Raw genomic sequence first — 24,845 nt, 5'->3', positions numbered from 1 at the left:
AATTCAGAAGATCAACCCCCTACGTATTACGCTAAATCAAGGCAGGCAATTACGCTAAATTTTGGCACCTCGCTACGAATTACTTACATAAGATGGTTTTCCCTACAAGTTGCGGGAAATAAAACTAGGCTGCCTATGCCTTTCGGAAAAGAGCATGCAGAATCAGAATTGCTGATTCAGAAACAAAATGGCCAAACTATGACGTCATAATCAACATGGCGGTGCCCACTACCCTGATGGTAAAACAGAATAGGTTTTGCTTGGCAAACCTGTATAGCCTTTTCGGCAAAGGACATGTTTTAAAGCAAACCTGGGCTTGTCATGGGAATTCAAATTTCCCGCCGTGAAGAAGGGACCACTGGTGACAGATTTATCTTTACAACGAATATTCTGATTGGATTAACACAAAGAGTCTTTGTAGATTGAGGCAGAAAAGAGCCAATGACAGACCGTGTTTTAGGTTACGTCAGAGCCTGCGCTAGGCATGACGGGTGAAAAGAAAGCCCATCATGGCGGACGCTGGTGTTGCAGGTGAGGAGTGGAAAAATTGGAACTTGTTTCTCTCTAGCATACGCCCAGCATGACAATCCACGGTCTACTTTGTAGCTAGGCAGGACCATGGATTTGGGTTTGTCTCTTTTATAGACGCCTGAGCCGTAAAGTAGAGCGGCCATGTCCGAGCGCGCGGAAATGAGCCGGGTTTAGCGCCCTGTATTTTTGTTGATCGCGGGTTCCGGTCCTAGCCGGCCTGCTCCGATTTGTGTACGACCCTGGAAGACTAAGTGTAAGGCACTTCAGGCCATATTTACAGTACTGTGGGCCGGGAGCCAATCTTGTCTGTCATTGTTCATGTGACTGATTTATGGCGCGCGTTTTGTGAGGAGTGTTAAAAAAAGTGTGCAAGTTTTTTTGACGTGATGTTGTTGATCGTGTGTCATCGGAAACTAAGATATAACGTTATATCTTATACTTATGGTTAGATCTCTTGCTGAAGCTCTGGACTGGAGTACTGCATAGACGTTATCTATAATGGTGAAATATTTTCATATTTTGACGATTATGATATGTGGTGCAGGTACCGTAGTTTGTCTTCTTCGCTTTCGTTGCTGTTCTAATTTGCACAGTTTAATTTTGTTGGCAGAAATTCTTGTACAGTATCATACAACCTACAAAATTATCAACTACAATTTCTCTTGCCTCTTTCCCATACATTCTCATCATGGCGTTTATTACTGCTGATATAACATAAACGATATTGCAAGATTCAGACTTCAAAAGATATGCCTATTCTCAATACAATCATAGAAATTAGAACACAAACATGATATACATCTAGCCTTTCAAATTTGTCAGTTTCACCCACATCAACCTTTGGCTGATAACTAAGATCTGTGTGTCGGGTGGGTACCAGTACAGAAAATTCAGGTACGGTCCAGGTCCAGACGATCAGGTTCGGACCCGAACCTGGACCCGATTGTACAAATGTTTGTGAAAACTTGTGAATGGGTGATACTCAAAACAATGATCCGTTTTGCAACAAAGGAATTTGTTTGATGGAGTATCCAACTTCTACTTCAAACTTGCGTTTTAAAATCATATCTTTACATAAACAACACTAATTGTTCCTATCAAATTTGGTAACTTGGAGACTTTCAACTCTCCTCAACTACTGTAAGTCTCTTTAGATCCGCGGCGCCTAAAATCCGCGGTTTCGGTCAAATGACCAATCCGCGCTGTCTTCAGATTCGCGGTGGACGATGTGTGGGAAGAGTTCGCGACCGAGTACTTAGCGATAGCGCAAGTTTACGCGTAATAACACGTGGGTTGAACTATATTTTTTCGGCGAATTTACCGACAGTCCGTAAGGCAATATTAATCATTTTCGATAGTATTTCACTTTTGCATGGTCAGGAAAATCTCGAAAATGTTGAGACAATGTTAATTAGCGAGAAATCAAGGAGAAATTGGCAAGTTTGTGTTTAGTTCTGACGGCGGCACAGATTGGCAAGATGGCGCCTTGGAGGTCATGTAGGGTCATCGGGGCAGTCGATTATAGTATGGGTGAAAATGCTTCCAGCAGTGCAATTGTGCTCTAATTTAACCATAAAAAATGCACAACTATTTATCACATATGTTGTATGATTATAAAGGACATATATTCAAGGAGTGTGTGATTTTATACTTTATTCATTTGACAAGTAAAGGTGTTTGTATCTTCTTTTAAAAAAGTGTTCGCCCATGCTGCTTGGGAAATCCCAAGCTAGTCACAACAAGCTTGTAGAAGCGTCGGTTTTCGGTTGTTTAAAAGAGCCTTTCTATGGAAGTGCAAACATGGATTCAGGAATAAAAAGGTCAAATACAGGTTGGTTGATAACTGGAGCACAGAGTGAACATTTTATAGAAACTGTAGGCATGATTTTTTTGTCTTTTTCTCGGCGTCTTGATTCCAAGCCAAGCTCGTCAAGAACAAAGGATTATGGCGATCGAGGTTTCAGACAACTTTGTAGCTTTGCATTTTCGAATTCTGTGAATCAAACAGTGGTCAACGGCAGCTACTAAGTATATTTCAGTACGAATATGATGGAGTGTAAACCGGAGTTATGGAAGAGAACGCTGGAATTGAACTTCAAAGTGATCCGATGTTACGAGAAATTATGCTGCGCGTGGCCTCGTATTATTTTTTTTCGGCACGCGGTATACGGCCGATTTTGTTTTCCTTTACTGTTCTTTGTAAGAAGTAACTAAATTATTGAAGCCAGGCATTACTTGTGTACATATGTATACTTTGAATAAAATTTTGATATCGTTTACATGATCGCATGTGTGTTGTTTTTGCATCACTCCTTGCTTTTATCTTACTAGTATCTCGAGGTCGGCCGTGAATTTGGGGAGGGGGGCACATTTGCACCAAACACATCCGCGGAGAAGTAGATTCGCGGTACGAAGGTCTCCGCGAATACCGCGAATCTAAAAACACCCCGGAAATAAAGAGACTTACAGTATGCTCTTGTTATTTCTTGGACCAGTAAGCCCCTAAAGAGGTGAACGCCTGCTGGTATCATCTACTCATTTTCCAATCAGTCCAAAATCCAGTACTAGTTCACCAATTTTCCACCCCTGATCACCATGTATGGCTTTATCTGCTTTCCAGCTCTTTCAGGAATACTTTGTCTCAGTCACTGATGAAACAATGTGGATGCTATCTGAACTGTCCAACTTATTCAGTCTTTCTAGAATTTATCCGTTATTTTGTATTATATAAAGTTATACCTAGCAAGCGCTTAGTAATACCTTCTCTCTCTGTCAGTCAGTCTATACCTTAGTCTAACCCGTATTGGCATAATTTTACTCCTAAGTAAAAAGACAAAGAATGAGAGGAAAATAAAATCAATAGAAGCTGCAAAAATAGCAAACCAAAATATCTGCTGAAAGTTATCAGCATGTATACTCCTGTACTACACATAGTGACATACCACTTGTTTTGGAAGTGACAGCTGATATGGGTTTACAGTATTGCTTTGACCCAGACATGCTAATGTGATGGAATGAGTGCATAACACAAGGGGAGGGCGACAGTTGCAGATCACCACTTGTTAATGATGGCTGGTCATTTTACTATCCTTTCCTGGAAGGGTACTATTAGGGGTGGGTACCGGTCCATAAAACTCAGGTACAGGTACAGTCCAGGTCCAGAGGATTAGGTCCAAGTCCAGAGGATTAGGTCCAGGTCCAGACCTGAACCTGGGCCTATTATTTTACTAAAACTATTTTTAGTATTAAAGTGTTTGTGAATGGGCAATACTCAAAGCAATGGTCTATTTCGCTACAAAGGTATCTGTTTGGTGGAGTATCCTATCTTCACGTAAACAATGCTAACTGCCTCTGTTAAGTTAGACCAAGTTTGATAGTAGAAATATGATAAAAATGACATCATTAGTATCAATTCTCCTCTACTAAAAGTACTTCTCTCCTGCTATATTTTTTACTAATAACTATAATTGAACAAGCCTCAAAACATGTGAAAGCCTGCCGCCATTGTGTTGGTATGATCTGTTCATTTTCTAATCAGTCCAACATTCGGTCTCCTTTATTCAGAATTTTTTCAGATCCAGTTTTTCCAGACCAGTCCAACAAAAAGAACTGGTTTTGTACCGGTACCCACCACTAGTACTATTAATACAGTCAAACCTGTATATGAAGACCACTCAAGGGACCCAGCAAAAGTGGTCTTCATACATAGGTGGTCTTTATATAGAAAACAACGTGGCGGCAGTAAAGAAACTGACAAGTCAGAACATCGATAATTTATGCATGAAACGCATTTGTCTTTCTTACAAGAATAACACGATGTCATATAAAATTAATGCTAAAATTACGTATACTTATGTTATTCTTCGTATTAAAAAGTATTAAATTTGTAATGATATTTATAATAGATATATTATAAGAATGATTTGAAAAAGAAAAACGGTGGTAATTCGTCCGGCTTTTTGCAGCGTGCCGTGCCGGTGCTGGCATAATTTTTTCTCATACCGCGGCCCTAATGTGACAACAAATATTCTGTAACTGAGGTATCACGCGGCTGCACGCCGGCACATCGTGCACATCGACGAACATTTTTACCCAAAACGTAATCGCTATGATCAGAAAATGTTGCAGGCTTCTTCTTTGCGGGAGTTTTGTTTTTGTGTGACGTGAAAAATGCGACATTATTTTCGGGGTATATTTTGGAAACCCACGCTAACTCTCAGCACACTTTACGGCTGCATCGAAACCCAAAATTACGCTAGAGACACCATAAATTCACATATTAACACATGTTTCCACGGAAAGTTCTTTGGATTATGCATTTTTAACTAGGATGGTGCTACGTAATCGTGGAAAATAGCGTTCTTTTGCGTTTTAAAACGTGAGTCTTTGAAACAAGATGGCGTCGAGCTGGCAGCAAAGTTCCCATGATGCACCGCTCCAACCAATCAGAGCGCGAGATCGCCGGGGATTCCCCTACATTATACATGCAGTTGTTGTTGTTTGTGTGGTTTCAACCAATCAGAGGTGCGTATTTCCGACCTGCAGACGCCGCGATTCTGAACCGCGCTGTACAAAAATAAGTATTTCTCGGGAAGAACAGCGAGTCAGATGTTTTATTATGACAGAAAATGCGTTTTTTTTAGTTTATCTTCGAAAAGCCTGGTGAAACTAAACGCTTTCATGTCTGCTCCCTGGATATAACATTTTAGCCTGAGATTCTCATCACGAAGCCACCGAAAATATTGTAGAGTGAAGTGCCGATCCAGAAGTAATGAGAAATTGGGAGGGCTCGAGGGGCCATAGCGGTAAATAATTTGTGGCAATTACGCTCATTTTTCGCCGTGAACATTAAAGTAGCGTGACAAAATTACATGCCGCGGTCGTTTTGGCAGTGTTTAGGTACCGTGCGGTCGCCTTTAGTGGTGGTCGTGGTCGCGATGGACAGTGGTCGTCATATACAGAAATGTTAATGCTTACGTCTATGGGAAAATTCAAGGGACCGCTTTTCGGCGGTCGTAGTGGACAGTGGGTCGTTATGCACAGGTGGTCGGTAGACCAGGTTTGACTGTAGTTTTCATTCACTATGGGAAAGGTTACAGTGACTGTTCTTTAACTAAAATAATAGACTCACTGGACTTTTCGACTGATCACTCAGTCATTGTAATCTGACTGCCTCTCAATTTGCTCGATGACTTTCCAAATATGTGACATCAGCAATATTTGTTTATCAACAGAAGACACATTTCGGGATTTTTCTGACCTTTGTGAGTAGGCAAAGTAAATCAATCTTATTATAAGCAGGCTTGTTTGATGCTAGACTAGAATTAGTATGAAGTATACTCCACCAAGCCGAGTTGAAAGAGACATTAGATTCCTTTTAAGTTAGTATCAGCTAAATTTGCGTTACAGTGAAGATAAAGTGAGTGTGTTTGCTCTGTATAAACTTACCGAGTAAGCCACCTTAAAATAAGGCATGTTTTGTGTGTGTGTTCACTATGCTTGTGCTCTGACAAGTATACAACAAAATGTCCATTGAACTGAATAGTGACGCTTTCATGTTTGCCAAAATCTTGCCTTACAGTCATTTAAGGTACATGTAAAGGGCACAGATAAGAAAAAAAATTGGAAGGTTTATCTGTTCCTTCTCTAAGATGTTATTGTTGTAAGCAGTCTACACCTATAAAGTACATGTATAAGAGTGTCGTATAGGAAGTCTTTGGTCTAATTCTCGCCTTCACTGCTGACTAAAGCTGTGGAGGTTTTCCATGAATGGCTTGTAAACATTAGTGCCCTGAAGGCTCCTAATTTATCTGTTGTTGACTTCTTAAGCCTTAAGGGTTGTTTTGAACGTAGGCAGGTCATGTCCTGATTCTGTCGTGTATATGTACACAAGTCCAAATGTACATATGTATATTATGTAGTCTGTGATTCATTTACATGTATAGTCTAGAAACGTACATAGATCTTCTACATATTTAGTTTGACCTACTTTGAAGACAATCTGTTGTGTAGCAAGTGGATCAAGTTACAGATATGCTGCTTCACTATAGTCTAGAGAGCTTTGACATCTGTATTGTCCAGGTTTATCATGATTACATGTTACTAAACATGTGGGAATCCTCAGCTACATTGGTTAGGTATGCAGCACATGTATGTTAGCTACTAGTACAAATGTACATGTAGCTCAAAATAAGAGTAATTCAGTATAACAGCCTTGTAGTCTCATTGAGAACAATAGTGCAAAATTCATCAGTTTTATAGAATGTATATACAAGTGTCACAACAAGGCTGCCAGTGTCGTTATAATGGGAACAGGCCTATATTAAAAGCTACCAGCAAAGATAAGCCTCCAGACTGAATGATGCATAAAATGACAACAAATATCAATTTTCCAACCAGCCAGGGCCTTGTGGAAGTTATTAAAAGAACAGGAAACTATCATGGATGCAAATTCCAAGGACAGAAGGACAATTGAGGTGATTGTTGATATCCATCACCCCCTAAAAGTGCTAGCTTTTCTGTCAGTTTAAGAAATATTTCTCCTGTATCTAACTCTAGCAAAAGTCTAAGTTAACAATACATATAATGACTTGCTAGCCACCATGCTAGATAGAGATGCATTGTCAGACATTGTTAATGGCACCTCATATGAGGATGAACTGAACTGAACTGATAATGACTGACATTGGTAACCATAGCAACAATACTTGGATTGCCCCCAATTTTCAACCTGCTATCACCGGTATCAGTTATTATGTCTATATATGGAGCCTTCACGTGTAGTCTTCATGCTCGATGCATGGTTGTACCGCTGGTCTTAACAGCACTTTTGGCTCAGAACGTCAGAGCACAAGAGTGCTGTTAGTGGCAACACGTAGTCTATTCTTAGGCACGATCTAGACACGGTTTTTCCCGATATCGGCGAGAGGTTTTTTTTTTTTCAGCGTCTAGATGGAACTGCAATATTGCCATAAAGATATCGGGAAAATTTCTCCCGAAAGGTCCGGACCATTCGTACGATAGCTTAGCAGGGGCCCCCGACAGTTCCGCGTGCGTGTAGATGTGTCCCGACTTCGGGAAGGCTCATTAGCATACAACGTGGGCTCATTAGGCTATATAGCTGTTTATGACTGCAAGCGCCACGGGTGTCCCGCGGCCAACGTTCTAGATCCGTCCCGACACATCCACAGATATCGGTAAAAACTGCCTGTTACATCTGTCCTTGATGGTTTATGACTGTGTTTATCATGCTAGTGTTGTTTACAAATGTACCCAGGCTGCCACCAGGACCTGTCCTCGGACCAAAATTAGTTTGTTGGAATGGACAAACATATCACCATGTCTATCAACAAAACTTCATGACAGACATGAAACTGATAAAAATGTATTTTTGATAGCTTAACTGACAGATTTAATATCATGAAAATTAAAAACTGTTGTGTGGACTCCCTAGTATGGAAAAAACTGTACAACTGAAGACACTGCTGTATACGTAATATTACCATAGTTTGTCCAATCTTGGGTGGAATGATTTTGAATCCTTTAGTTTTGGAGCCTATTTTAGTACTTGGATCTTGACCAGAAACAACGGATCCTGAGGCAGAGTCCTGATCAGTTTTTGTAGACACGTGAACTAGTGTGTGTGCTCACGCAATTACAATTGTTGTAATACACTATGGGTGTTCTATGTGGCCATGGAATTGATCTTCATCAGACATTGGTGTACAGCCCAAATGTTGGGAGTCTGGAAATTCTGGATGTGAAAGAAAAAGGTTGTAGCTACTGCAAGCTCAAGTCAAAAATCATTTCATAACATGTACCATTATGAGACAATCTAGGTACACAATCATCAAATACAATTGGTAGCACATTTAGATGAACGAATGAATGAAGACCTTTATTGTACGTTTTTGCTTTCTAACAAGCTAAGTACAGGTCAATGTGAATAGGATACATCTCATAGTGATTCTAAGTACAATCTGTGTAAACTGTGATACATGACTGGAACTACAAAGTCTAAAGTATACTAGTACTACTACTAGTATGTACAGGTTCAACTTCTTCTCGCTTCTTAATACAGTCGTAAATGTAGTTGCAGGTGGAGTTTAGAATACATGGTTTGTCTAATTGCACTAGAAATGTAAATTTTTCAGTGCTATTTAGATAGATTTGAGGTCTCAATTCCACTTACTTGGGAGCTGGGACACCATGGCTCAATCCTGAGCAGCTCAGTTGAGGCTGCACCCGTCTTCCGGAAGGGACATACTGTAAGATGTGGGCCCCATGTTCGAGGGGGTGCGATAAGCACATTCAAAAGGGAAGGGCTAGTAAATGCTCCCAGTAAAATGTACCCTGCTAGTGGCCTGCTACTGAAACAGCTAGGAAACTTGCTGTCCGATCAGGCCTATGTCCCACTATGCACTACAAGGGTCTGAAAGAAGAAATGATACAATAATGACTAGGGGTGGGTACCAGTACAGAAAATTCAGGTCCAGGTCTGGTTTAGGTCCAGAGGAACAGGTCCAGGTCCGGACCTGAACCTGGACCTGGACCTGGACCTGAACCTGAACAGTCTGAAAACTTGTCAATTGGAGATACTGGAACAGTGGTCAATTTTGCTACAAAGAAATCTGGTGGAGCATCCAACTCCCTCTGGTATTTTAAAATCCTATCTTCATGTAAAGAAGGCTGACTGTCTCTGTAACTAGTGTAAGTCTAACTATAGGAACTTGGCAGACATGACTATAAACACTAGTCTACTTGGCTCTTGTTACTAAATATTTTCTTGAACTGGTATTAGGTGGTAAGCCCCAAAACTCATGAAACATGCTCATTTTTTAATCGGTCCTAAGTCTGGTCAACTGATTTTTTTAGGTCAGTTTTTTCCAGACCGGTCCAGAAAGAAAATGGTTTAACCACCCCTAATATATTACTAATGATAATGACCTGAAGTGAGTTTTGTGATACTCTAGCATAAGATGTTGGGTCTATATTCAGCCAGACAGGTTTGTAAAAAGTGGAGTTTGTGACCTAATCATTAGTTAATGCATAATGGGAGTTTGTTTGTATGTTTGTCAGGTGAGGGAGGTGAGGCCTCCAAACCAGCCATTAAACCTGCACGATTCGTCTACGGCAGTTCTGACAAGGTGGGTCCATCGTTTTAACTTTCTCTGGATCCTTGCTGAGGATTACCGATTAACCTGGTATTCATTCTATTTGAGCTCTATTTTTTGTGAAACTACCAAAAGAATATGCTGTGTGTACGTCTTACAATTAGCATGGAACTGTGGAAAAATATACATACATGTATATGTGCCAATGTCTCAATGTAGAACAAATTGCATTCATTTTCTTTGCTCTCTCCCATCAAAGGTTCCCATAGAATATACTGTAAATGCAGAAATGTTCGCGGTGGATTAATGTTTGCGGTTTTCGCGGCGATCACTTCACCGCGAACTTAAATCCACCGCGAACATTTTTCTATTACCGTAATAGATATTACCGTAATAGATGGCAGTCTATGGTGTTACCGCGAACTTAAATCCACCGCGAAAAGTCCTTTTTCCCGCTACCGCGAAATTAAATCCCCGCAAACTTAAATGCATTTACAGTAGTTCATTAGAATTTGTACTTGTGCTGCCTTTGACTTGAAAAACTACAACTGTAATCAGAGATGCCTTTTCCTAGTACTGCTTCATAGTAGTAGTATGGTACTTGTTAATAATAGAGAAACAACTGGCATTTGAATAGTCTCCTGAAATGTAGGCAAGAGTAATGATTGACTCACACGGGTCTGGTAACAACATGTTGACCAGTATGAACCGGCATTTAGAAGCTTATCCTCTATAAGTCTATTACTACTGAGAAGCATTCGATTTCAAATCAGAGCTAGGGTAGGATAGATTCCAGGCCATCTGAGATTCCATGCACTGAATATGTAGTATTATGTACTGTTCATAACAACAACACAGTCATAAGGTTTACTTTACCAGTGAAAGTACTATGTTGATATGTGCTATGGCTTGCCAACAAGACGTGTCAGGCATATTGGAGGAAAGTATATGTAACAGTATGACCTGAAGTTAATCAGTATACTGTATTCATGTCAGCCTCCAAGTACTCATATAAGCCCAGTAATTGGAACAGGTTTTGATATATACATCCTGTTATTGGTGTCTTGTATGTGTCTGTCTGATCCAACTGATATTATCAGGCTAATGTCATATCCATCCATCAGTCCTGAACCCATGTCTGACTAGGAAGGTTATAGAGAGGACACATTCCAGTTTACAGGGCATCAAAGTTCAGCTGTGTTGGTAGACAGCATTATTAAACAAATCCTAAACTAAAGCTAATTTTTTCAACAAAGACTGGAGTTGTACTGTGTAAAATGTGTTTTATTTCGAATAATGGTTCCTTATGCTGGAAGGTAAGTTTAGGATTTGTCATTTTACAGTAAAAGTTGTTAAATATGATTTTTTGTGTGTAATTAGTTGTGACCAGTTCCTTTCTGTTTCAGGGTTCTGGCAGTGAGCCAGCTTCAGACAGCGAGGACAGTAAGTCTTATTTTTAAAGACCTCTTATTTTTGCTTTTGCTCTCAGAAACAATCACTGCAGGTATTTAATGCACAACACACTCAAACTGAATCTTTTCATGGACAAAGTTGACTGACATAATACTTAATAGTATGAAATAAGGATTTGGATTGGAACGGAATAGTTAAACTTTTATGTGTTGATCATATATGAATAATGTATGATATGTTATTAAGTTTTACTCTTGTGTCTTCTTCCAGCCAATGTTAGAGAACACATCGCATCATTCCCTCCAGAATCATCAAGTAAGACCCAAGCTTCCTTAGGACAAAACTGTTGGTTAAGCATCATATAAGATACATTTTTCCACCTACTCACATACATTTTGTATATCCGCCACCCTGACAAATGCTCTTATGCAACATCCCCCAGTATAATGCACTTCTACATATCTTTACTGCTCATAACTTTGGAAGGCAGGTTTTACTATGGACCTCTCAAACACACTGTTTTTCAAAGTGGCAGGTATATAAAACCTGGTGGATAAATGTTGTTAACGGAGATTTATGTTTTTGACATTATTGGCTCGCATGGCAAATTCTCTGTTTCATGTTGGACTCAGGAAACAAATTAACATTTACAGTTTTTACAATAGGAATCCTAAGTTTTTTAAGATATGTCTTGTAAAAATCACAGCAAAAGGTGAAGATTTATGATTTACAAATTCTGCAGTCACTTTGCACAGCTTTCTAAAGTCTGCTGTATCTCTCCTAGGTGTCCCACGAACGTTTGCCATGAAGCATGCACCCAACTACGCCTCTCACAGAACGGTTTGGTCATCGGGGTACACCTCAGGTACCACCTTCCCATGAGGCATCACAAACTTCTGTTCAAGGATGACATCTGCTGGTGAAATCAAGTCTAATTTGAGACAGTTTTGTCAAAACAGACTTGTTTTGTGACTGGAATGTCTCATTTTCCATAGTTGAGGACATCAATTCTCTTCAAATATTGCCACTGCTATGAACCAAAATCAATGCACATGCAAATGTCATCCTTAACAGAAGTTTGTATGACATTTAAGTGGCATAACTCGGCCCACATAACCAACTGACTGAGGCGCAAATGCAAAGCTTTTGTCACTCACGTCTAATGATGTTTTTTCCATATTCTTAGGTTATGAAATTAGATTAAAGATTAAAATTCTCATCTTTGTTGCAAGCAGAATTAAAATGATTTGCTCTTGTGCTTTAGACATAATGCCTGCATATGAGCTTCAGCCAGTGTAGATGGTGTTAATGTTATTACCAAGACTGGGATGATGTAGTATCCTCGGTCTGTTTTCTTTCTGACACTGAAGAGACAATTTTTAGGTCTGATCGCGAGTCGGTCTGGTTTCTCTTCTTTCCGCAGACGAGAGCAGCTGTGACGGTCACGACTTTCACGGTGCGGCAAACCGTCCCTTCCTCAGACCGTCACGTTTGTCCGCGACCCTGGCGCACTCCACCACCCCCTCCTCCTTTCCTTTATTTGCGTCCAGTTCCACTTCCAGTAACGCACCAGGTTGGTTTGCTGTGGCACTCCCATCTTCATGTCTCCTTAGTTAAGGATGGTGAGGGTAGTACATTTTGTATTGGGCAAATTTTGCCAGGGAATATTTTTGCAATTCATCAGGTCATACCATTGTCCCATCGAATGTACTAAGTTTGCTGATTGTAGTTTTTGCTACTGTTGCTTGGGCATATTTTTTTCAAATGAATCTTTAAAAGTCCAAGTTCCCATTCCATAAACATACATTGTACATGTCATGGTTCTAAAAACACTGTCAGATTCAGGTAAGTGATGGAAGAATCTGAGTTATGCATGTATTTCTGAATACGTACACCAGTATTCTTGGTTTACCAATGTTTGTGATCTTGTGATGATTAGTGGTGCAAAGATGAGTTGGTTATGATAACCACAACAGAAAATAGCAGCACTGAAGATGCAAGGATGGAGGGTGAAGTCTGATTGCCCTGGTCTGTTCTTTAACCAAGAGTAGCCATTAGACAATATGAACCGTAAACAGATACCTGATGCAAGTGTGCATGTTGAGCCAGCTGATTTGCCATGGTTAAATGTAAACTTGCTAGGCTGACTTTGGCTCTTTTGTCTCTTCTTGTTTATCAATGAGTTATGGAGATTTTGGCCTTGGGTTGCTACTACTCTTTTCAACTCTTATCATTTCTTAAGATATATTTTATCTGCAATGACTTGAGACATGAACCATCCTTTCGGTGGATGATGATGGTGATGATCCTTCAAGTGGAATGCACCATTGTTGGAGGAGGGGTGTCTCGTGAATTTAATGATTTGACAAATGTTAGTATAAAGTATAGTGTCTTATACAAATGTACTAACACTTGCCCCCCATGTATTCCAATATCAGGGCTCGAAATACCACCTGCATATGCAGGTTAATGCAGGTAAGATTGGAGCTGTGCAGGTAGTTCTGGTATCTACCTACACCTAACCTGCACTGGTCCATGTACTGGGTTTTGTACATAAATGTCCTATAATGTAGGTGTAAATGGATTGTTATTACCTGCATTGACTGTTACCACCTATAGAGTATAAAAGAAAAAATAGCAATGGTTCCTGAACAATTTTAGTATGATCCACACTTCCTAAATTCAGAGAGGTGCATGTGAAAAATTTGTCTGGTGCAGGTAATTTTCAATGTTACCTGCACCAGTGCAGGTATGCAGAAAAAAGGATTTCGAGCCCTGCCATATGCAGAAAGCTAATAAGTATCAATGTTGGATTGGTGGTAGACTCCATAGCTCAGGCTAGTATTGCCTACATATCCACATGCTTTTACTACAATTCAAGAAATTGTCACAAAGTCTCTGAAGAGTTGCTAAGTAAGAAGTTCATGTTGTTTCTTCAGGTTCTTCTGATACAAAAGCTGTCAAATCAGGTTTCAAGTTAAGGCCAGCGACTCTACAAGTACCGGGAGAGGCTGTGCTTAGAAAAGGTAAGGAAAGGTGGTCACTAGGGCTGGGTATCGGTACAGCGTACCGGTACAAAACCGGTTTTTCTTATTGGACCGGTCCAGAAAAACCGGACCTGAAAAAATTAGGTGGACCGGATGTTGGACCGATTAGAAAATTAACAGATTATTTTCTCAGGCATTCACACGTTTTGGCGCTTGCAGGTGGAAGAAAATAACAAGAGTGAAGTAGTGTAGAGTTTACAGTAATTTCTACCAAGTTTTACAGCCAATCGTACAGGTGCAGTTAGTGTTGAAGGATTTTAAAATGCCGGTGTAAGTCTAATACTCCACCAAACAGATTTCTTTGTAGTGAAATGGACCATTGGTATAAGTCATACTACATCAGGTACAGGTTCAGGTCCGGACCTGGACCTGATCCTTTGGACCTGAACCGGACCTGGACCTGAATTTTCTGTACCGGTACCCAGCCCTAGTGGTCACACATGCATGTGTATGGAATTTTTGTGTGTTTTGTTGGTCTTCTCGGAAATGGTATTCCTGTGTTCCTCTGTTTCAATTCAGAAGTAAATGATGTTTTGAAAAAAGGAAGATCAGCTCTAAGTTTACTAAGGAACATGTCAAGATTGTACCAGTACTCTTTGTGCCAACAACTCTTAATGAAAGAACAATTAAGTTAAACTTTGTAGTTCTTGATATGGGAAATCTTAAGGCACATTGGTATTTGTTACAATATACATTGTACTTATAACATTCAAGCATAACAAAGTTATTTGTCATCCTTAGATTCTCAAGAGGCTGATAGCAATGGAGTAGACAAGCCGACAGCCAAGGCTGAGGAGGTACGGATGATATATTATGATATACCGCTGAGGAATTTGGCAATAGGTTTCAAGTTGGAAAATGTTGATAATGATGGCTGTTTTGTCGCATCCAAACGTCAGTGAGAAGGTTGTCCTCCTCTGCAGGCTCTCATATAGATAACGTTGTATCTGTTGTAATGTCTTCTGAATAGCTGTCAGAGATACGATTCACAATCATGGATACTTCATTTGTCTTGGAACTTTGGTAGTTAGCTGTAAGAGACTGTATGTCTAGTAGAGATGAGGAGTTAGTATTGGCATTTGCTCTGTACAGGACCCGCCCAGCTCCAAGCCACAACAATCCAGGAAAAGAGCGAGCGAATGTTCTGACGATGAGCAGCACCAAATGAAAAAAGCCAGGAAAGAAGATTCTGGCCCTGAAACTCCGACTCCGGAGTCCACCACTGATTCCACGGAGCAGGAGCCGCGGAGGATATTCGGGATGTTCACGGGAACGTCTTCTGAGGAAGAGGACAGCAGGAAAGGGTTTAAGGAGTCCGAATCTTCCGACACCGCCCCGGCCGAGAATTACTTCTTACAGTTCCAGACCACTAAAAGGTCAGGAAAGAGACTGTAAATTAAAGCTGTGTACCTAAACAAATTTTAGGTACAAGTACAGGCACAGGTACACGGGTTTAGGTACAGGTCTGGACCTGTATTTGTACCTGAACTACTTCAAATGATAGTCAATCTTCAATAAGGATAGAAGCATGTTTGAACCAATAATGTTTGACTACTCTCTCGGTACAGCGTACCAGTACACAGCTCTAGTTGATGTTTTCTCCAGTTTGTTATGTTTTATGGGGTCAACTGTTCATCAGACATAGGGCATTCCAGGTCATGGTATGAATGGAAAAAGCTACTAAATTAGTGGAGGGTCTTGCTTTTGATCTGTCTGTGTTTTCACTGTCATGCATTTTCAGTATGCTAGTTGAATTTTGTTACTGTTTTGATCATTCCCATCAATTCTGTTCAAGTATTAAGAAATAATGTTTTACCCCACCATAGACATAGATACAGATTAAAGACACTTATCCATGCTTGTTGTCACTACTGTTGCAGTAATGGTAGCAGTACTGCTGAAGCAAATACAACATCTGGACAGTCTGCAGAGACTACCTCTGGTTTTGTCTTTGGGGAGAAACTGGAGGAAAGAGTGGTCACTACACCGGTCAGTACTTCAGTAATAATCGGTGCTATGTTATTGAAACAAAAGGTCTTGTCTAGTCTTATCATGGCTTATTGTTGTTAACCATAGTCCATTGTTAGCTGTACCTATCAGAAGGAGCAGGGGGAATTTGCTGTAAATAATTAGTGTTCATCCTGTAGTATATACTACTTAGTAGTAACAGTGGAAAGCTCACCACTTGTAAACTAAATCTGGATTGAAATGCTATTCTATCTGTATCTCTTTCCTTTCCTCTTCCTTTCTTCATACTACAGTTGAGATTTCCTTTTCTTGCTGTGACCAAACATGTCTTGTGCGTGCAGAAATCACAGTCTCCTGAGAGGGAGGAACCACCAAATGAAGAAAAGGCTGAAGAAGAAGACCATGAAAATTACTTCCTGCAGTTCTCAACAACAAGGTAGGTGGCAGTGCTGTGCTATCAAACTTAAAAGAATGATGAATATTTGTAGAATTGGGAAAAGTTAAAGAAATCAAGTATTATATGTGTGTAAGCTTGGTAGCTATTGCCGATAGACCTTTTTCCAGTTATGGAGGCCATGTTGGATTTTCCGGGGTCATCTGGGATCATGCACCAAACAACCGTTCAGTTGGGCATTCTCCTATGTAGCATTTATTACTGACATAAGTATGCCCCAGGAAATCCAACATTGGGGCTGTATCTGGAAAGAGGGCTATCCATTTGAATGCTTACGCTTTTTTACAGCTCTTCGGAAACAGCCGCAACGACGACACCGTCTATCCAAACGGCGCCGGTTACCACCACGTCCACGACGGACGTGAACGCGACACCCGTCGTCTTCGGTCAGAAGGCCCCGCCACTCTGTACGGTCGCCACGGTTTCCCCGACCAGTGGAGCCGCAGCCCCTTCCTTCATCTTTGGTCAGAACATGAATGAAAGAGTTGTGGTGAGGCTCACTAGTGGTTGTACATATCAATTTGAGTAATGTGGATTACATGGATGTGGATAGAAGGTGTGCAGTGCTCCAAATACCTTTTCAGCCAGGTTGTCCAGACGGCAACCTGAGTGAAAAGCCAGGTTGTCCAGACGGCAACCTGAGTGAAAAGCCAGGTTGTCCAGACGGCAACCTGAGTGAAAAGCCAGGTTGTCCAGGCGGCAACCTGAGTGAAAAGCCAGGTTGCCCAGGAGGCAACCTGAGTGAAAAGCCAGGTTGTCCAGGCGGCAACCTGAGTGAAAAGCCAGGTTGCCCCACTCCCAAGTTATTACTTTCTTCGAATTAGCTACTTATGTATCATCTTTTCTTCCAGTTACATGTACCTTTTTTTAATGCTTTATCTTATCAATACATAAATGCAAAAGCTTATGTACGTAGGTGGGGAAAAGCAATTGTCCAAGTGCAAAATTTCGGGTTGCGCGCTGAGCTACCTGGGTTTAGTTTATTAAAATTAAGTTGAGTCAAGTAAATTGTGGTTGCATTTGCAAGTGGGTATTTCAAGCACTGGTGTGTGTGTTTATGTTTGCAGGGATCTCCCCAGAATTTTGAAGTCTAGTTGTGCAAGGGGTAACACTGCTCAAGGCTGAGTGCCTGATGGTCCAGGAGACCCCCTAGCTTAAGCATTTTGCCTTTTGCTAATACAAAAGGGAGCCACCATTTCTTAGGAGCTAACCTTTTTATAATACGTTAGATTGTATTCTATAAAGGGACAAGAAATGAGTGTTCTTCAGTAGAAACTCTAGTTTGAAAATCAAATGATGCTGCTGGGATTACAGTATAATTGGGGTGGGGGCACCGTTGTTCCATTCTGCAAGGAAATCCCTGGGTATAACATGGCTGTATGTTTTGTGACAGTGTTTGTGAGTATGTGAAGGTCAGCTGCTACTTTATTTCTTGGTCAGTCGACCAATGAGAGCCATTCCTTTGCCGCCATGCTTGCTGAAATGTTTAACCGCGCTTCGCTGTTGCACCGACTCAGAGCACGTGTGAAACATCATTGGACAAAGACAGGCAATCTCTGTCTGACTCCCACCCACAGAGTCCCGCGCCCGCCGAGGAAGAACAGAAGTGCGACGAGCCCACCAGCCCCAACTTCAGCGACCTCAGCAAGAAGTCCGTGGTGAGTAGGGGTGGATACCGGTTGGGCATGGTCCATGACAGGTTTGAGGATTGTATCTGGTCCAAGCTCCATGTTTATGACATGTTGAGAATGGGAATGTCCTGACAAACATATACATGTACATCTCTGACAATTGGTTTGTGATCCTCGATTGCAGGTTTTATTGTTGGACGTCTTCCAGACTGTGTCACAAAATTGTTTTTTTTTTGTTGGACCGGTCCAGAAAAAGTGGACCTTAAAAAGTTTGGTGGACCAGATGTTGGACCTATTAGAAAATGAACAGATTATATCATCAGGCATTCACATGTTCAGGGGTTTTATACCGGTTGAAGAAAATAACAACTGCAAAGTAGAGTCCATAAGTCATTTCTACCAAGTTTTACAGTCAATTGTGTAGAGCCAGTTAACCTTGTAGGATTTTAAAATGCCATTAGGAGTTGAATACTCCAAAAAAGATAGCGAAATGGACCATTGTTTTGAGTATCGTCCATTCACAGACAATCAGGTCCGGGTTCAGGTCAGGACCTGGACCTGATCCTCTGGACCTGAAACGGATCTGGACCTGAATTTTCTGTACTGGTACCCAGCCCTAATGGTGAGCTACTACTCCTGTATTTGTGCCCCTAACACTCCTCACTGGCACAATTGCTGGGTCACGCCAAATACTGGAACATATGATGTACTGCTTTCCAGCTTAGCACTCAGCAGTTATAACTATAAGAAAGATTATGGGAGTTGAACATGCTCTTAGTTGACTAGCCACCTACACTATTACTGTGTGTGGCCAAAAGTAAGTAGAAACAGATGGACACTGTGCCAACGCTCAAAGTTTTGTATAGGACTTTATATTCAACGAATTGTGTTCACTGTTCACTGTGTTGTTGTTGGTAGGAAGATAATGTGTTGGGGTTTGTATCTGCAGTAACACTTTCAGTTATCCTTTTTCTGTCTCTTATAGGAGACAGCAGCAACCAGTCCTGCTGAGTCAGCAACGAAACCTGACAACGGTATGTAGGAAAATCTCAGCACTATGTCAAGTTTAAGATGTGAAATAAGATTGTTTATAATCATTGAACTACCAGCCTGATGAAACTATCTATGAATCTAAGTATATAGTAGAGTGGATTCGTTCCTCAAGCTACCGACATCTTGCACACTGAAGTCGTTCCTCCGTAAGACATCTGGAGCCGCATAGTTCAAGTTAAGAACTTTTATCCAGCCTGTCGGCCAATGCCTTACTGAGGGATGACTGCGTTGAGATAGACGTCGGTTAGCTCAGGAATGTGTCCACTCTATTACTGTAAATGCATTTCAGTTCGCAGGGATTTAATTTCGCGGTAACGGAAAAAAGGACTTTTCGCTGTGGTTTTAAGTTCGCGGTAGCACCATGCACTGTAGTCTCTTACTGCCATGGAAAAATGTGGTGGTTTTAAGTTCGCAGTGAAGCAGCCACCGCGAAGAACGCAAACATTAAACCACCTCGAAAGTTTCTGCATTTGCAGTTACATATATTGATGAATCTAATGTTTTGTGTGATTTTCTCTCCTACAGTCCAGCGGCTTCTGGAGTCCGCGGCCAGGTACCAGGAGTCCCACACGTCCTCCGTAGACTTCGCAGAGGTGGAGAAGGTCACTGGGGAGGAGGGGGAGAGAAACGTCATGCAGGTAGGATTTGTTCCTGTGTTGGTCGGTTCCAGTGTTCTAGGCAGCCTGAATTTTTTTTCTGTTCCCTGGATTTTGAATGGAAATTGTGTCGAAGGCACTGCGATCCTGGGAAAATTTGAAATCTGGACCCTCAAAAACGCTATTTCCTCTATTGTGGGGGGTAAATTTTGCTGGTAGACTCAGCTTGGTTCAATTAATATCCTTACATGCAGATTTTTGTCCGCCATGGGACGGAATGGACAAAATTTTTGTCCGTCCCCAGCAGCAAAATTCCGTTAAAGGATGGAGATAAATATGCTGGCTAGAATCCTGGTCTGTTATATTTCCCACGCAAGCTTTTCAAGCCCTCGGGAGGAGAAATGTTCCTACACTGTTAACTCAAAAAATGCAGAATGTTTTCCCCTTAGTCTTTTGTCAAGCACTTGAACACAATACTACATGTATATCATTGGTCTCGCCCTATAGTATTGTGTGTGTCTGAGTAATTAAAAAAGATGCTCATATGTACCATAATAGGTTATGTCCAATCTAATCTCTGATTGGCTATAGGCGGAAGAAGAAGAAAGAAAAAGAACACAAGCATTCACAATACCCTACCAGGGAAAACATGAATATCAAAATAATGTGTGAAACTTTGTGGGCAAAGCTCTGTTTCATAAAGACATGTTCCCACCCCTCTACAGTGTCAGTGTAGACTCTTCCTGTTCAACAATGCCAGCCAATCCTGGCAGGAGAGGGGGCGCGGCTGTCTGCGGCTCAACGACCTCCCCGAGCAGGACGATGGTTCCTTCCATTCTAGGATGGGTGCGTGTATTAGGCTGTTAGCTTGTAAGCAAGTTACAATAGATTCATGTCAGTTGGTTGTATTACCTGATTAGGAAGAATGATTTGAATTGACTGAGACGAGGAAGAAGTAGTTAAATCCATCAGGATTTACACATTTTATGTTATACTTTAGAAAAGATTTTACTTGCAATTTGTATAGTCTAATGGAGATCAAAATATTGAAATAAACAAATATGATGTCAGATAAATGTGTAAAAAATTTTGGAGACTGCAATCACAAGTAGTGTCGTCTTCAAGCGAGTGATTAGGGTTGAAAGACTTGAGTTTTACCCTGTGTTCTAAGTTGTTGACATGATGACATCATCTCTGCTGTGTTGCCATAGTGATGAGGAGCCAGGGCAGTCTGCGGCTGCTGATGAACTGTAAGCTGTGGCCCCGCATGGCGGTGGAACTGGCCAGCAAGAGGAGCGTCCGGGTCACGTGTATGGACCAGGACAGGGTCAACGTGTATCTTATCATGGTAAGTCTCATATATCCACCAGCCTGAATGTTCTTCTTCGTCGTGTCATCACTAAACTTTCCTAGTCCAATACTCCACACACTCCCTTCCTCTGGGGGTCAGAGCTTCCAGATCTTCTTTGGTGCATGGTTCGGACAGACAAGAAGGTGTTTCATAGTCTGCTCCTGTCCACAGTCACAGGCAGTCTGTCCATCTGGGCTAAGACCCCACTTTGCCATGAGGGTCTTGCATCTTCCTGTGCCTGTTCTAAGGCGGTTGAGACATGACCAGATTGGCCATGGGTTTGACTGTAATTTGTATTAAGTAGGGGTGGGTACCGGTACAGAAAATTCAGGTCCAGGTCCGGTTCAGGTCCAGAGGATCAGGTCTAGGTCCGGACCTGAACCTGGACCTGATTCATTATGTGAAAACTTGTGAATGGACTATACTCAAAACAATGGTCCATTTTGCTACAAAGAAATCTGTATTGTGTAGTATTCGACTCCCACTGGCGTTTTAAAAATCCTACAAGGCTAACTACCGCTGTGCGATTGACTGTAAAAGTTGGTAAAAATTACTAATAGAGTCTACTCTGCTTCGTTCTTGTTATTTGCCTTGACCAATACCCCCGAAAACGTGCAAATGCCAGTTAATTTTCCAGTCGGTCCAACATCCGGTGCACCTAATTTTTTCAGCTCCGGTTTTTCTGGACCGGTCCAATGAGAAAAAACGGTTTTGTACCGGTACACCGTACCGGTACCCAGCCCTAGTATTAAGAGATCTCCAATACACCATCTACATATTTAGATTGTGCATACCAGGGATGCTGTTGTAGAGATTTCTCAAACACACATTCAAAGTGGTGGATACTTGTATGTATATATAACCCGATAGATAAATATTGATTTGGTTAACTTGATTCTAAAAAATCTTAAGCATTGGGAGTTCTTCCAAAATGTTTGAAATTTCTTTTAAAGATTTTACAATAATACAAGACGTTTTACGTCTTCTTGATGCTGACAAATCGTTTTACCCAGGCAAGCCCGAAGGATGCGAGCCAGCTCTTCACTGCCATTGAGTATCGAGTCCAGATTCTGAAGAGGAGGGAGGACAGACACGTAGTGGCACAGCCACAGTGTGAGGACAGTGTGGGGTCGGAACAGGTCGGAGCAGCAGCGGAGGATAGCAATAGCAGTGTGGAGGAGACCAAGAGAGCGGAGGGGGAGGTCCCAGAGGCATCTACAGAATTCTTAGGTAACACAACACAGTCTCTTTCATCTGCAGGCTTTTAGCCAGGCATGCGTCAACGCGTCATCTGGACGCCCTATTCTGGGGAGAAAATCCTCTGACAAGCATGAAATTCTGATTGACCAGGGATGCAACCAGGTCATCTGTGGTCACAGTCTTCTACTGTGATATCTGTAACAGTACGTTGTGTATTTTTGCCTCTTGGGACACCTTAGAATGCACTTTTTAAACTTAAAATCATCAAAAACTCTGCACCATGGAAGGTCGATGCCCCCAGACTAGGGCTGGGTATCGGTACAGCGTACCGGTACAAAACCGGTTTTTCTTATTGGACCGGTCCAGAAAAACCGGACCTGAAAAAATTAGGTGGACCGGATGTTGGACCGATTAGAAAATTAACATATTATTTTATCAGGCATTCACACGTTTTGGCGCTTGCAGTTGGAAGAAAATGATAAGAGTGAAGTAGAGTAGAGTTTATAGTAATTTCTACCAAGGTTTACAATCAATCGTACAGGTGCAGTTAGCGTTGTAGGATTTTAAAACGCCAGTGCAAGTCTAATACTCCACCAAACAGATTTCTTTGTAGGGAAATGGACCATTGGTATGAGTCATACTGAATCAGGTCCAGGTTCAGGTCCGGACCTGGACCTGATCCTTTGGACCTGAACCGGACCTGGACCTGAATTTTATGTACCGGTACCCAGCCCTACCCCAGACCCCTCCTACAATAGTCACTTACCGCGACTCACCAGTAAGTTTGGACTCCCTATTATAAAATCCTAGCTAAAAGCCTGTTCATCTGTGTTGGTAGAATGCATAGAAAAATGCTAACACTATATACCCAACACTGAAATTAAACTATAGGTTGACGGAGTTCGTCTGAAAATTTAGAGGGGTAAGTCCCTATAGTTTGATTTCAGTGCTAGATATAAAGTGTTAGTATTTTTCTATAACAAGTCTATAACAATGCTAAACGTTCTTCCAACACAAAGGTGTACATGGATCCGTGTATACCTTTGTGTTGGAAGAAAGTTAAGCATTGTACTATGATTGCTACCAACACAGATGAGCTTCCATGATAGGTCTTTGAATGAATGAAAGACATCTTGAACTTGATGCCAGCCAAAATTCCTGAATTGTTACAGAGAAATTTCAATCCAAGTGGACTTTATCTTGCTGTCAAAGATGTTTATCATTAAGTGTTATCACCAGGCCTTTTTAGCATAAGGGGCATGTACGCTGTGATTTGGATTCCCTATGCTTGCATGTGTGACAGAAGCTTCACTCATTAACATAATTCATGATGATGTCATATTTTTCCCACCCTCCAGCTGCAGATGCTGATGAGGAAGCTGCTCCTTCTCAACCCCAGTCCACATCTCCTTTGGAGAAACAAGAATAGCTCCCACCAACCAACCTGTACAGCTAGCCCTTAGAGTAGTCACCTCAACTCACTATAGACTAGGAGTTTTGGCAACATCACAGGGGTGGAGCCATTTGTATTCCTGGTAGTCTATCTCCTGTAACAATACTTTGTGTATCTCTTATCTTGAGTTTGTACACCATTCAGCAGTGTAGTTATAAAGGAAATATGATTTTGTTTTTGTACTCTTGTTTTGCAAAGCAGCGTCTTTGACAGGTGTTAATGTAACAGTGGCATTTTGGCATGTCTCTGTGACAATTGTGCTGAATAAAGAAGAAATGCAACAACAAAAGAAAACCATTGCAATTTCCAGTTATTCCAGTGTTGTATTAACAAAATAACATACTAAACAGCATCAACAGTACTTTTACAAACTAAGAATAAGGACGTCAAATATGTTGAAGTTGGGAGATTCTGCTGAATCAACAGCTAATGGTGATCACCTCTTAAAAACCTGCCCTTCCCATTACAGGGCTCGAAATTCATTTTTGGGATTAGGTGCACTGGTGCACCCAGCTTAAAAAATTGGGTGCACCCAAAAATTTTTGGGTGCACCACTTAAATTTAAGTAGAATGTTTAAAAAAACCTAATAACAAAACTTAGTCACAAGCTATCAAATTCTTAAACAAGTAACATGACAGACATTTTCATTATCTTTCTAACACTTAGATGTCAAGAATATGATGTATACTAGTATACTTGATATCTTTCCATACATAAACCTAAGAAAATATTTGGGTGCACCCTGTGCACCCACTGAAAATAATTGGGTGCACAGTTCCAATTTTGGGTGCACATGCACCCAGTATTTCGAGCCCTGCATTACTTCTCTTTACATCGTTTACTAGCTTCGTTCCAGGCAACTTCAGGATATTTTGAATGGAGCTTTGAGTCATTTCAAACATCATTTCTGTATCAAAAGTTTTATCATTGATAATATCAACGATAAGGCCTATGAGTAACACACACAATCCCCAAGTTTTCTGTCCAAGCATATTATGCATTGGGTACACTAATGTATTTCGTTTGCAGCTGTA

At 41.1% G+C, this 24,845-nt stretch overlaps 1 protein-coding gene across 4 annotated transcripts; it reads left to right on the top strand.

Annotated features, from left to right (window-relative positions):
• The first annotated feature begins 429 nt into the window (after positions 1-429).
• LOC118432501 (ran-binding protein 3-like) lies at positions 430-24,104 on the top strand. Of its 4 annotated transcripts, none has more exons than XM_035844088.1 (19): positions 430-531; positions 9,610-9,677; positions 11,051-11,087; positions 11,328-11,372; positions 11,842-11,922; positions 12,481-12,630; positions 13,997-14,083; positions 14,846-14,901; positions 15,197-15,480; positions 15,985-16,093; positions 16,414-16,508; positions 16,815-17,016; positions 18,044-18,184; positions 19,143-19,191; positions 19,736-19,848; positions 20,532-20,652; positions 21,018-21,154; positions 22,171-22,387; positions 23,716-24,104. In XM_035844088.1, exons 1-19 carry the CDS (start codon positions 510-512, stop codon positions 23,784-23,786), a joined length of 2,085 nt encoding a protein of 694 aa, XP_035699981.1. In that variant the 5' UTR covers positions 430-509; the 3' UTR covers positions 23,787-24,104. The 4 variants fall into 4 exon arrangements, with proteins under 4 accessions (XP_035699981.1, XP_035699984.1, XP_035699985.1 ...); XM_035844091.1 differs by having other exon boundaries at positions 18,104-18,184; positions 23,716-24,055; XM_035844090.1 differs by lacking the exon at positions 430-531 and adding an exon at positions 604-628 and having other exon boundaries at positions 23,716-24,055.
• The last annotated feature ends 741 nt before the right edge of the window (positions 24,105-24,845 follow it).

Source organism: Branchiostoma floridae, chromosome 15 (genome assembly GCF_000003815.2).
Source record: "Branchiostoma floridae strain S238N-H82 chromosome 15, Bfl_VNyyK, whole genome shotgun sequence".
Classification (NCBI taxonomy): domain Eukaryota; kingdom Metazoa; phylum Chordata; class Leptocardii; order Amphioxiformes; family Branchiostomatidae; genus Branchiostoma; species Branchiostoma floridae.
This window is presented reverse-complemented; position numbering and strand designations above follow the sequence as displayed.

What these genes read in the sequence shown, in the direction of transcription:
- LOC118432501 (XM_035844088.1), top strand. Translation starts at nt 510, where the DNA reads ATGGCGGACGCTGGTGTTGCAG. An exon ending in AAAGAGTGGTCACTACACCG is followed by an intron (nt 16,094 to 16,413) that starts GTCAGTACTTCA and finishes TTGTGCGTGCAG; the next exon opens with AAATCACAGTCTCCTGAGAG. An exon ending in AGCAACGAAACCTGACAACG is followed by an intron (nt 19,192 to 19,735) that starts GTATGTAGGAAA and finishes TCTCTCCTACAG; the next exon opens with TCCAGCGGCTTCTGGAGTCC.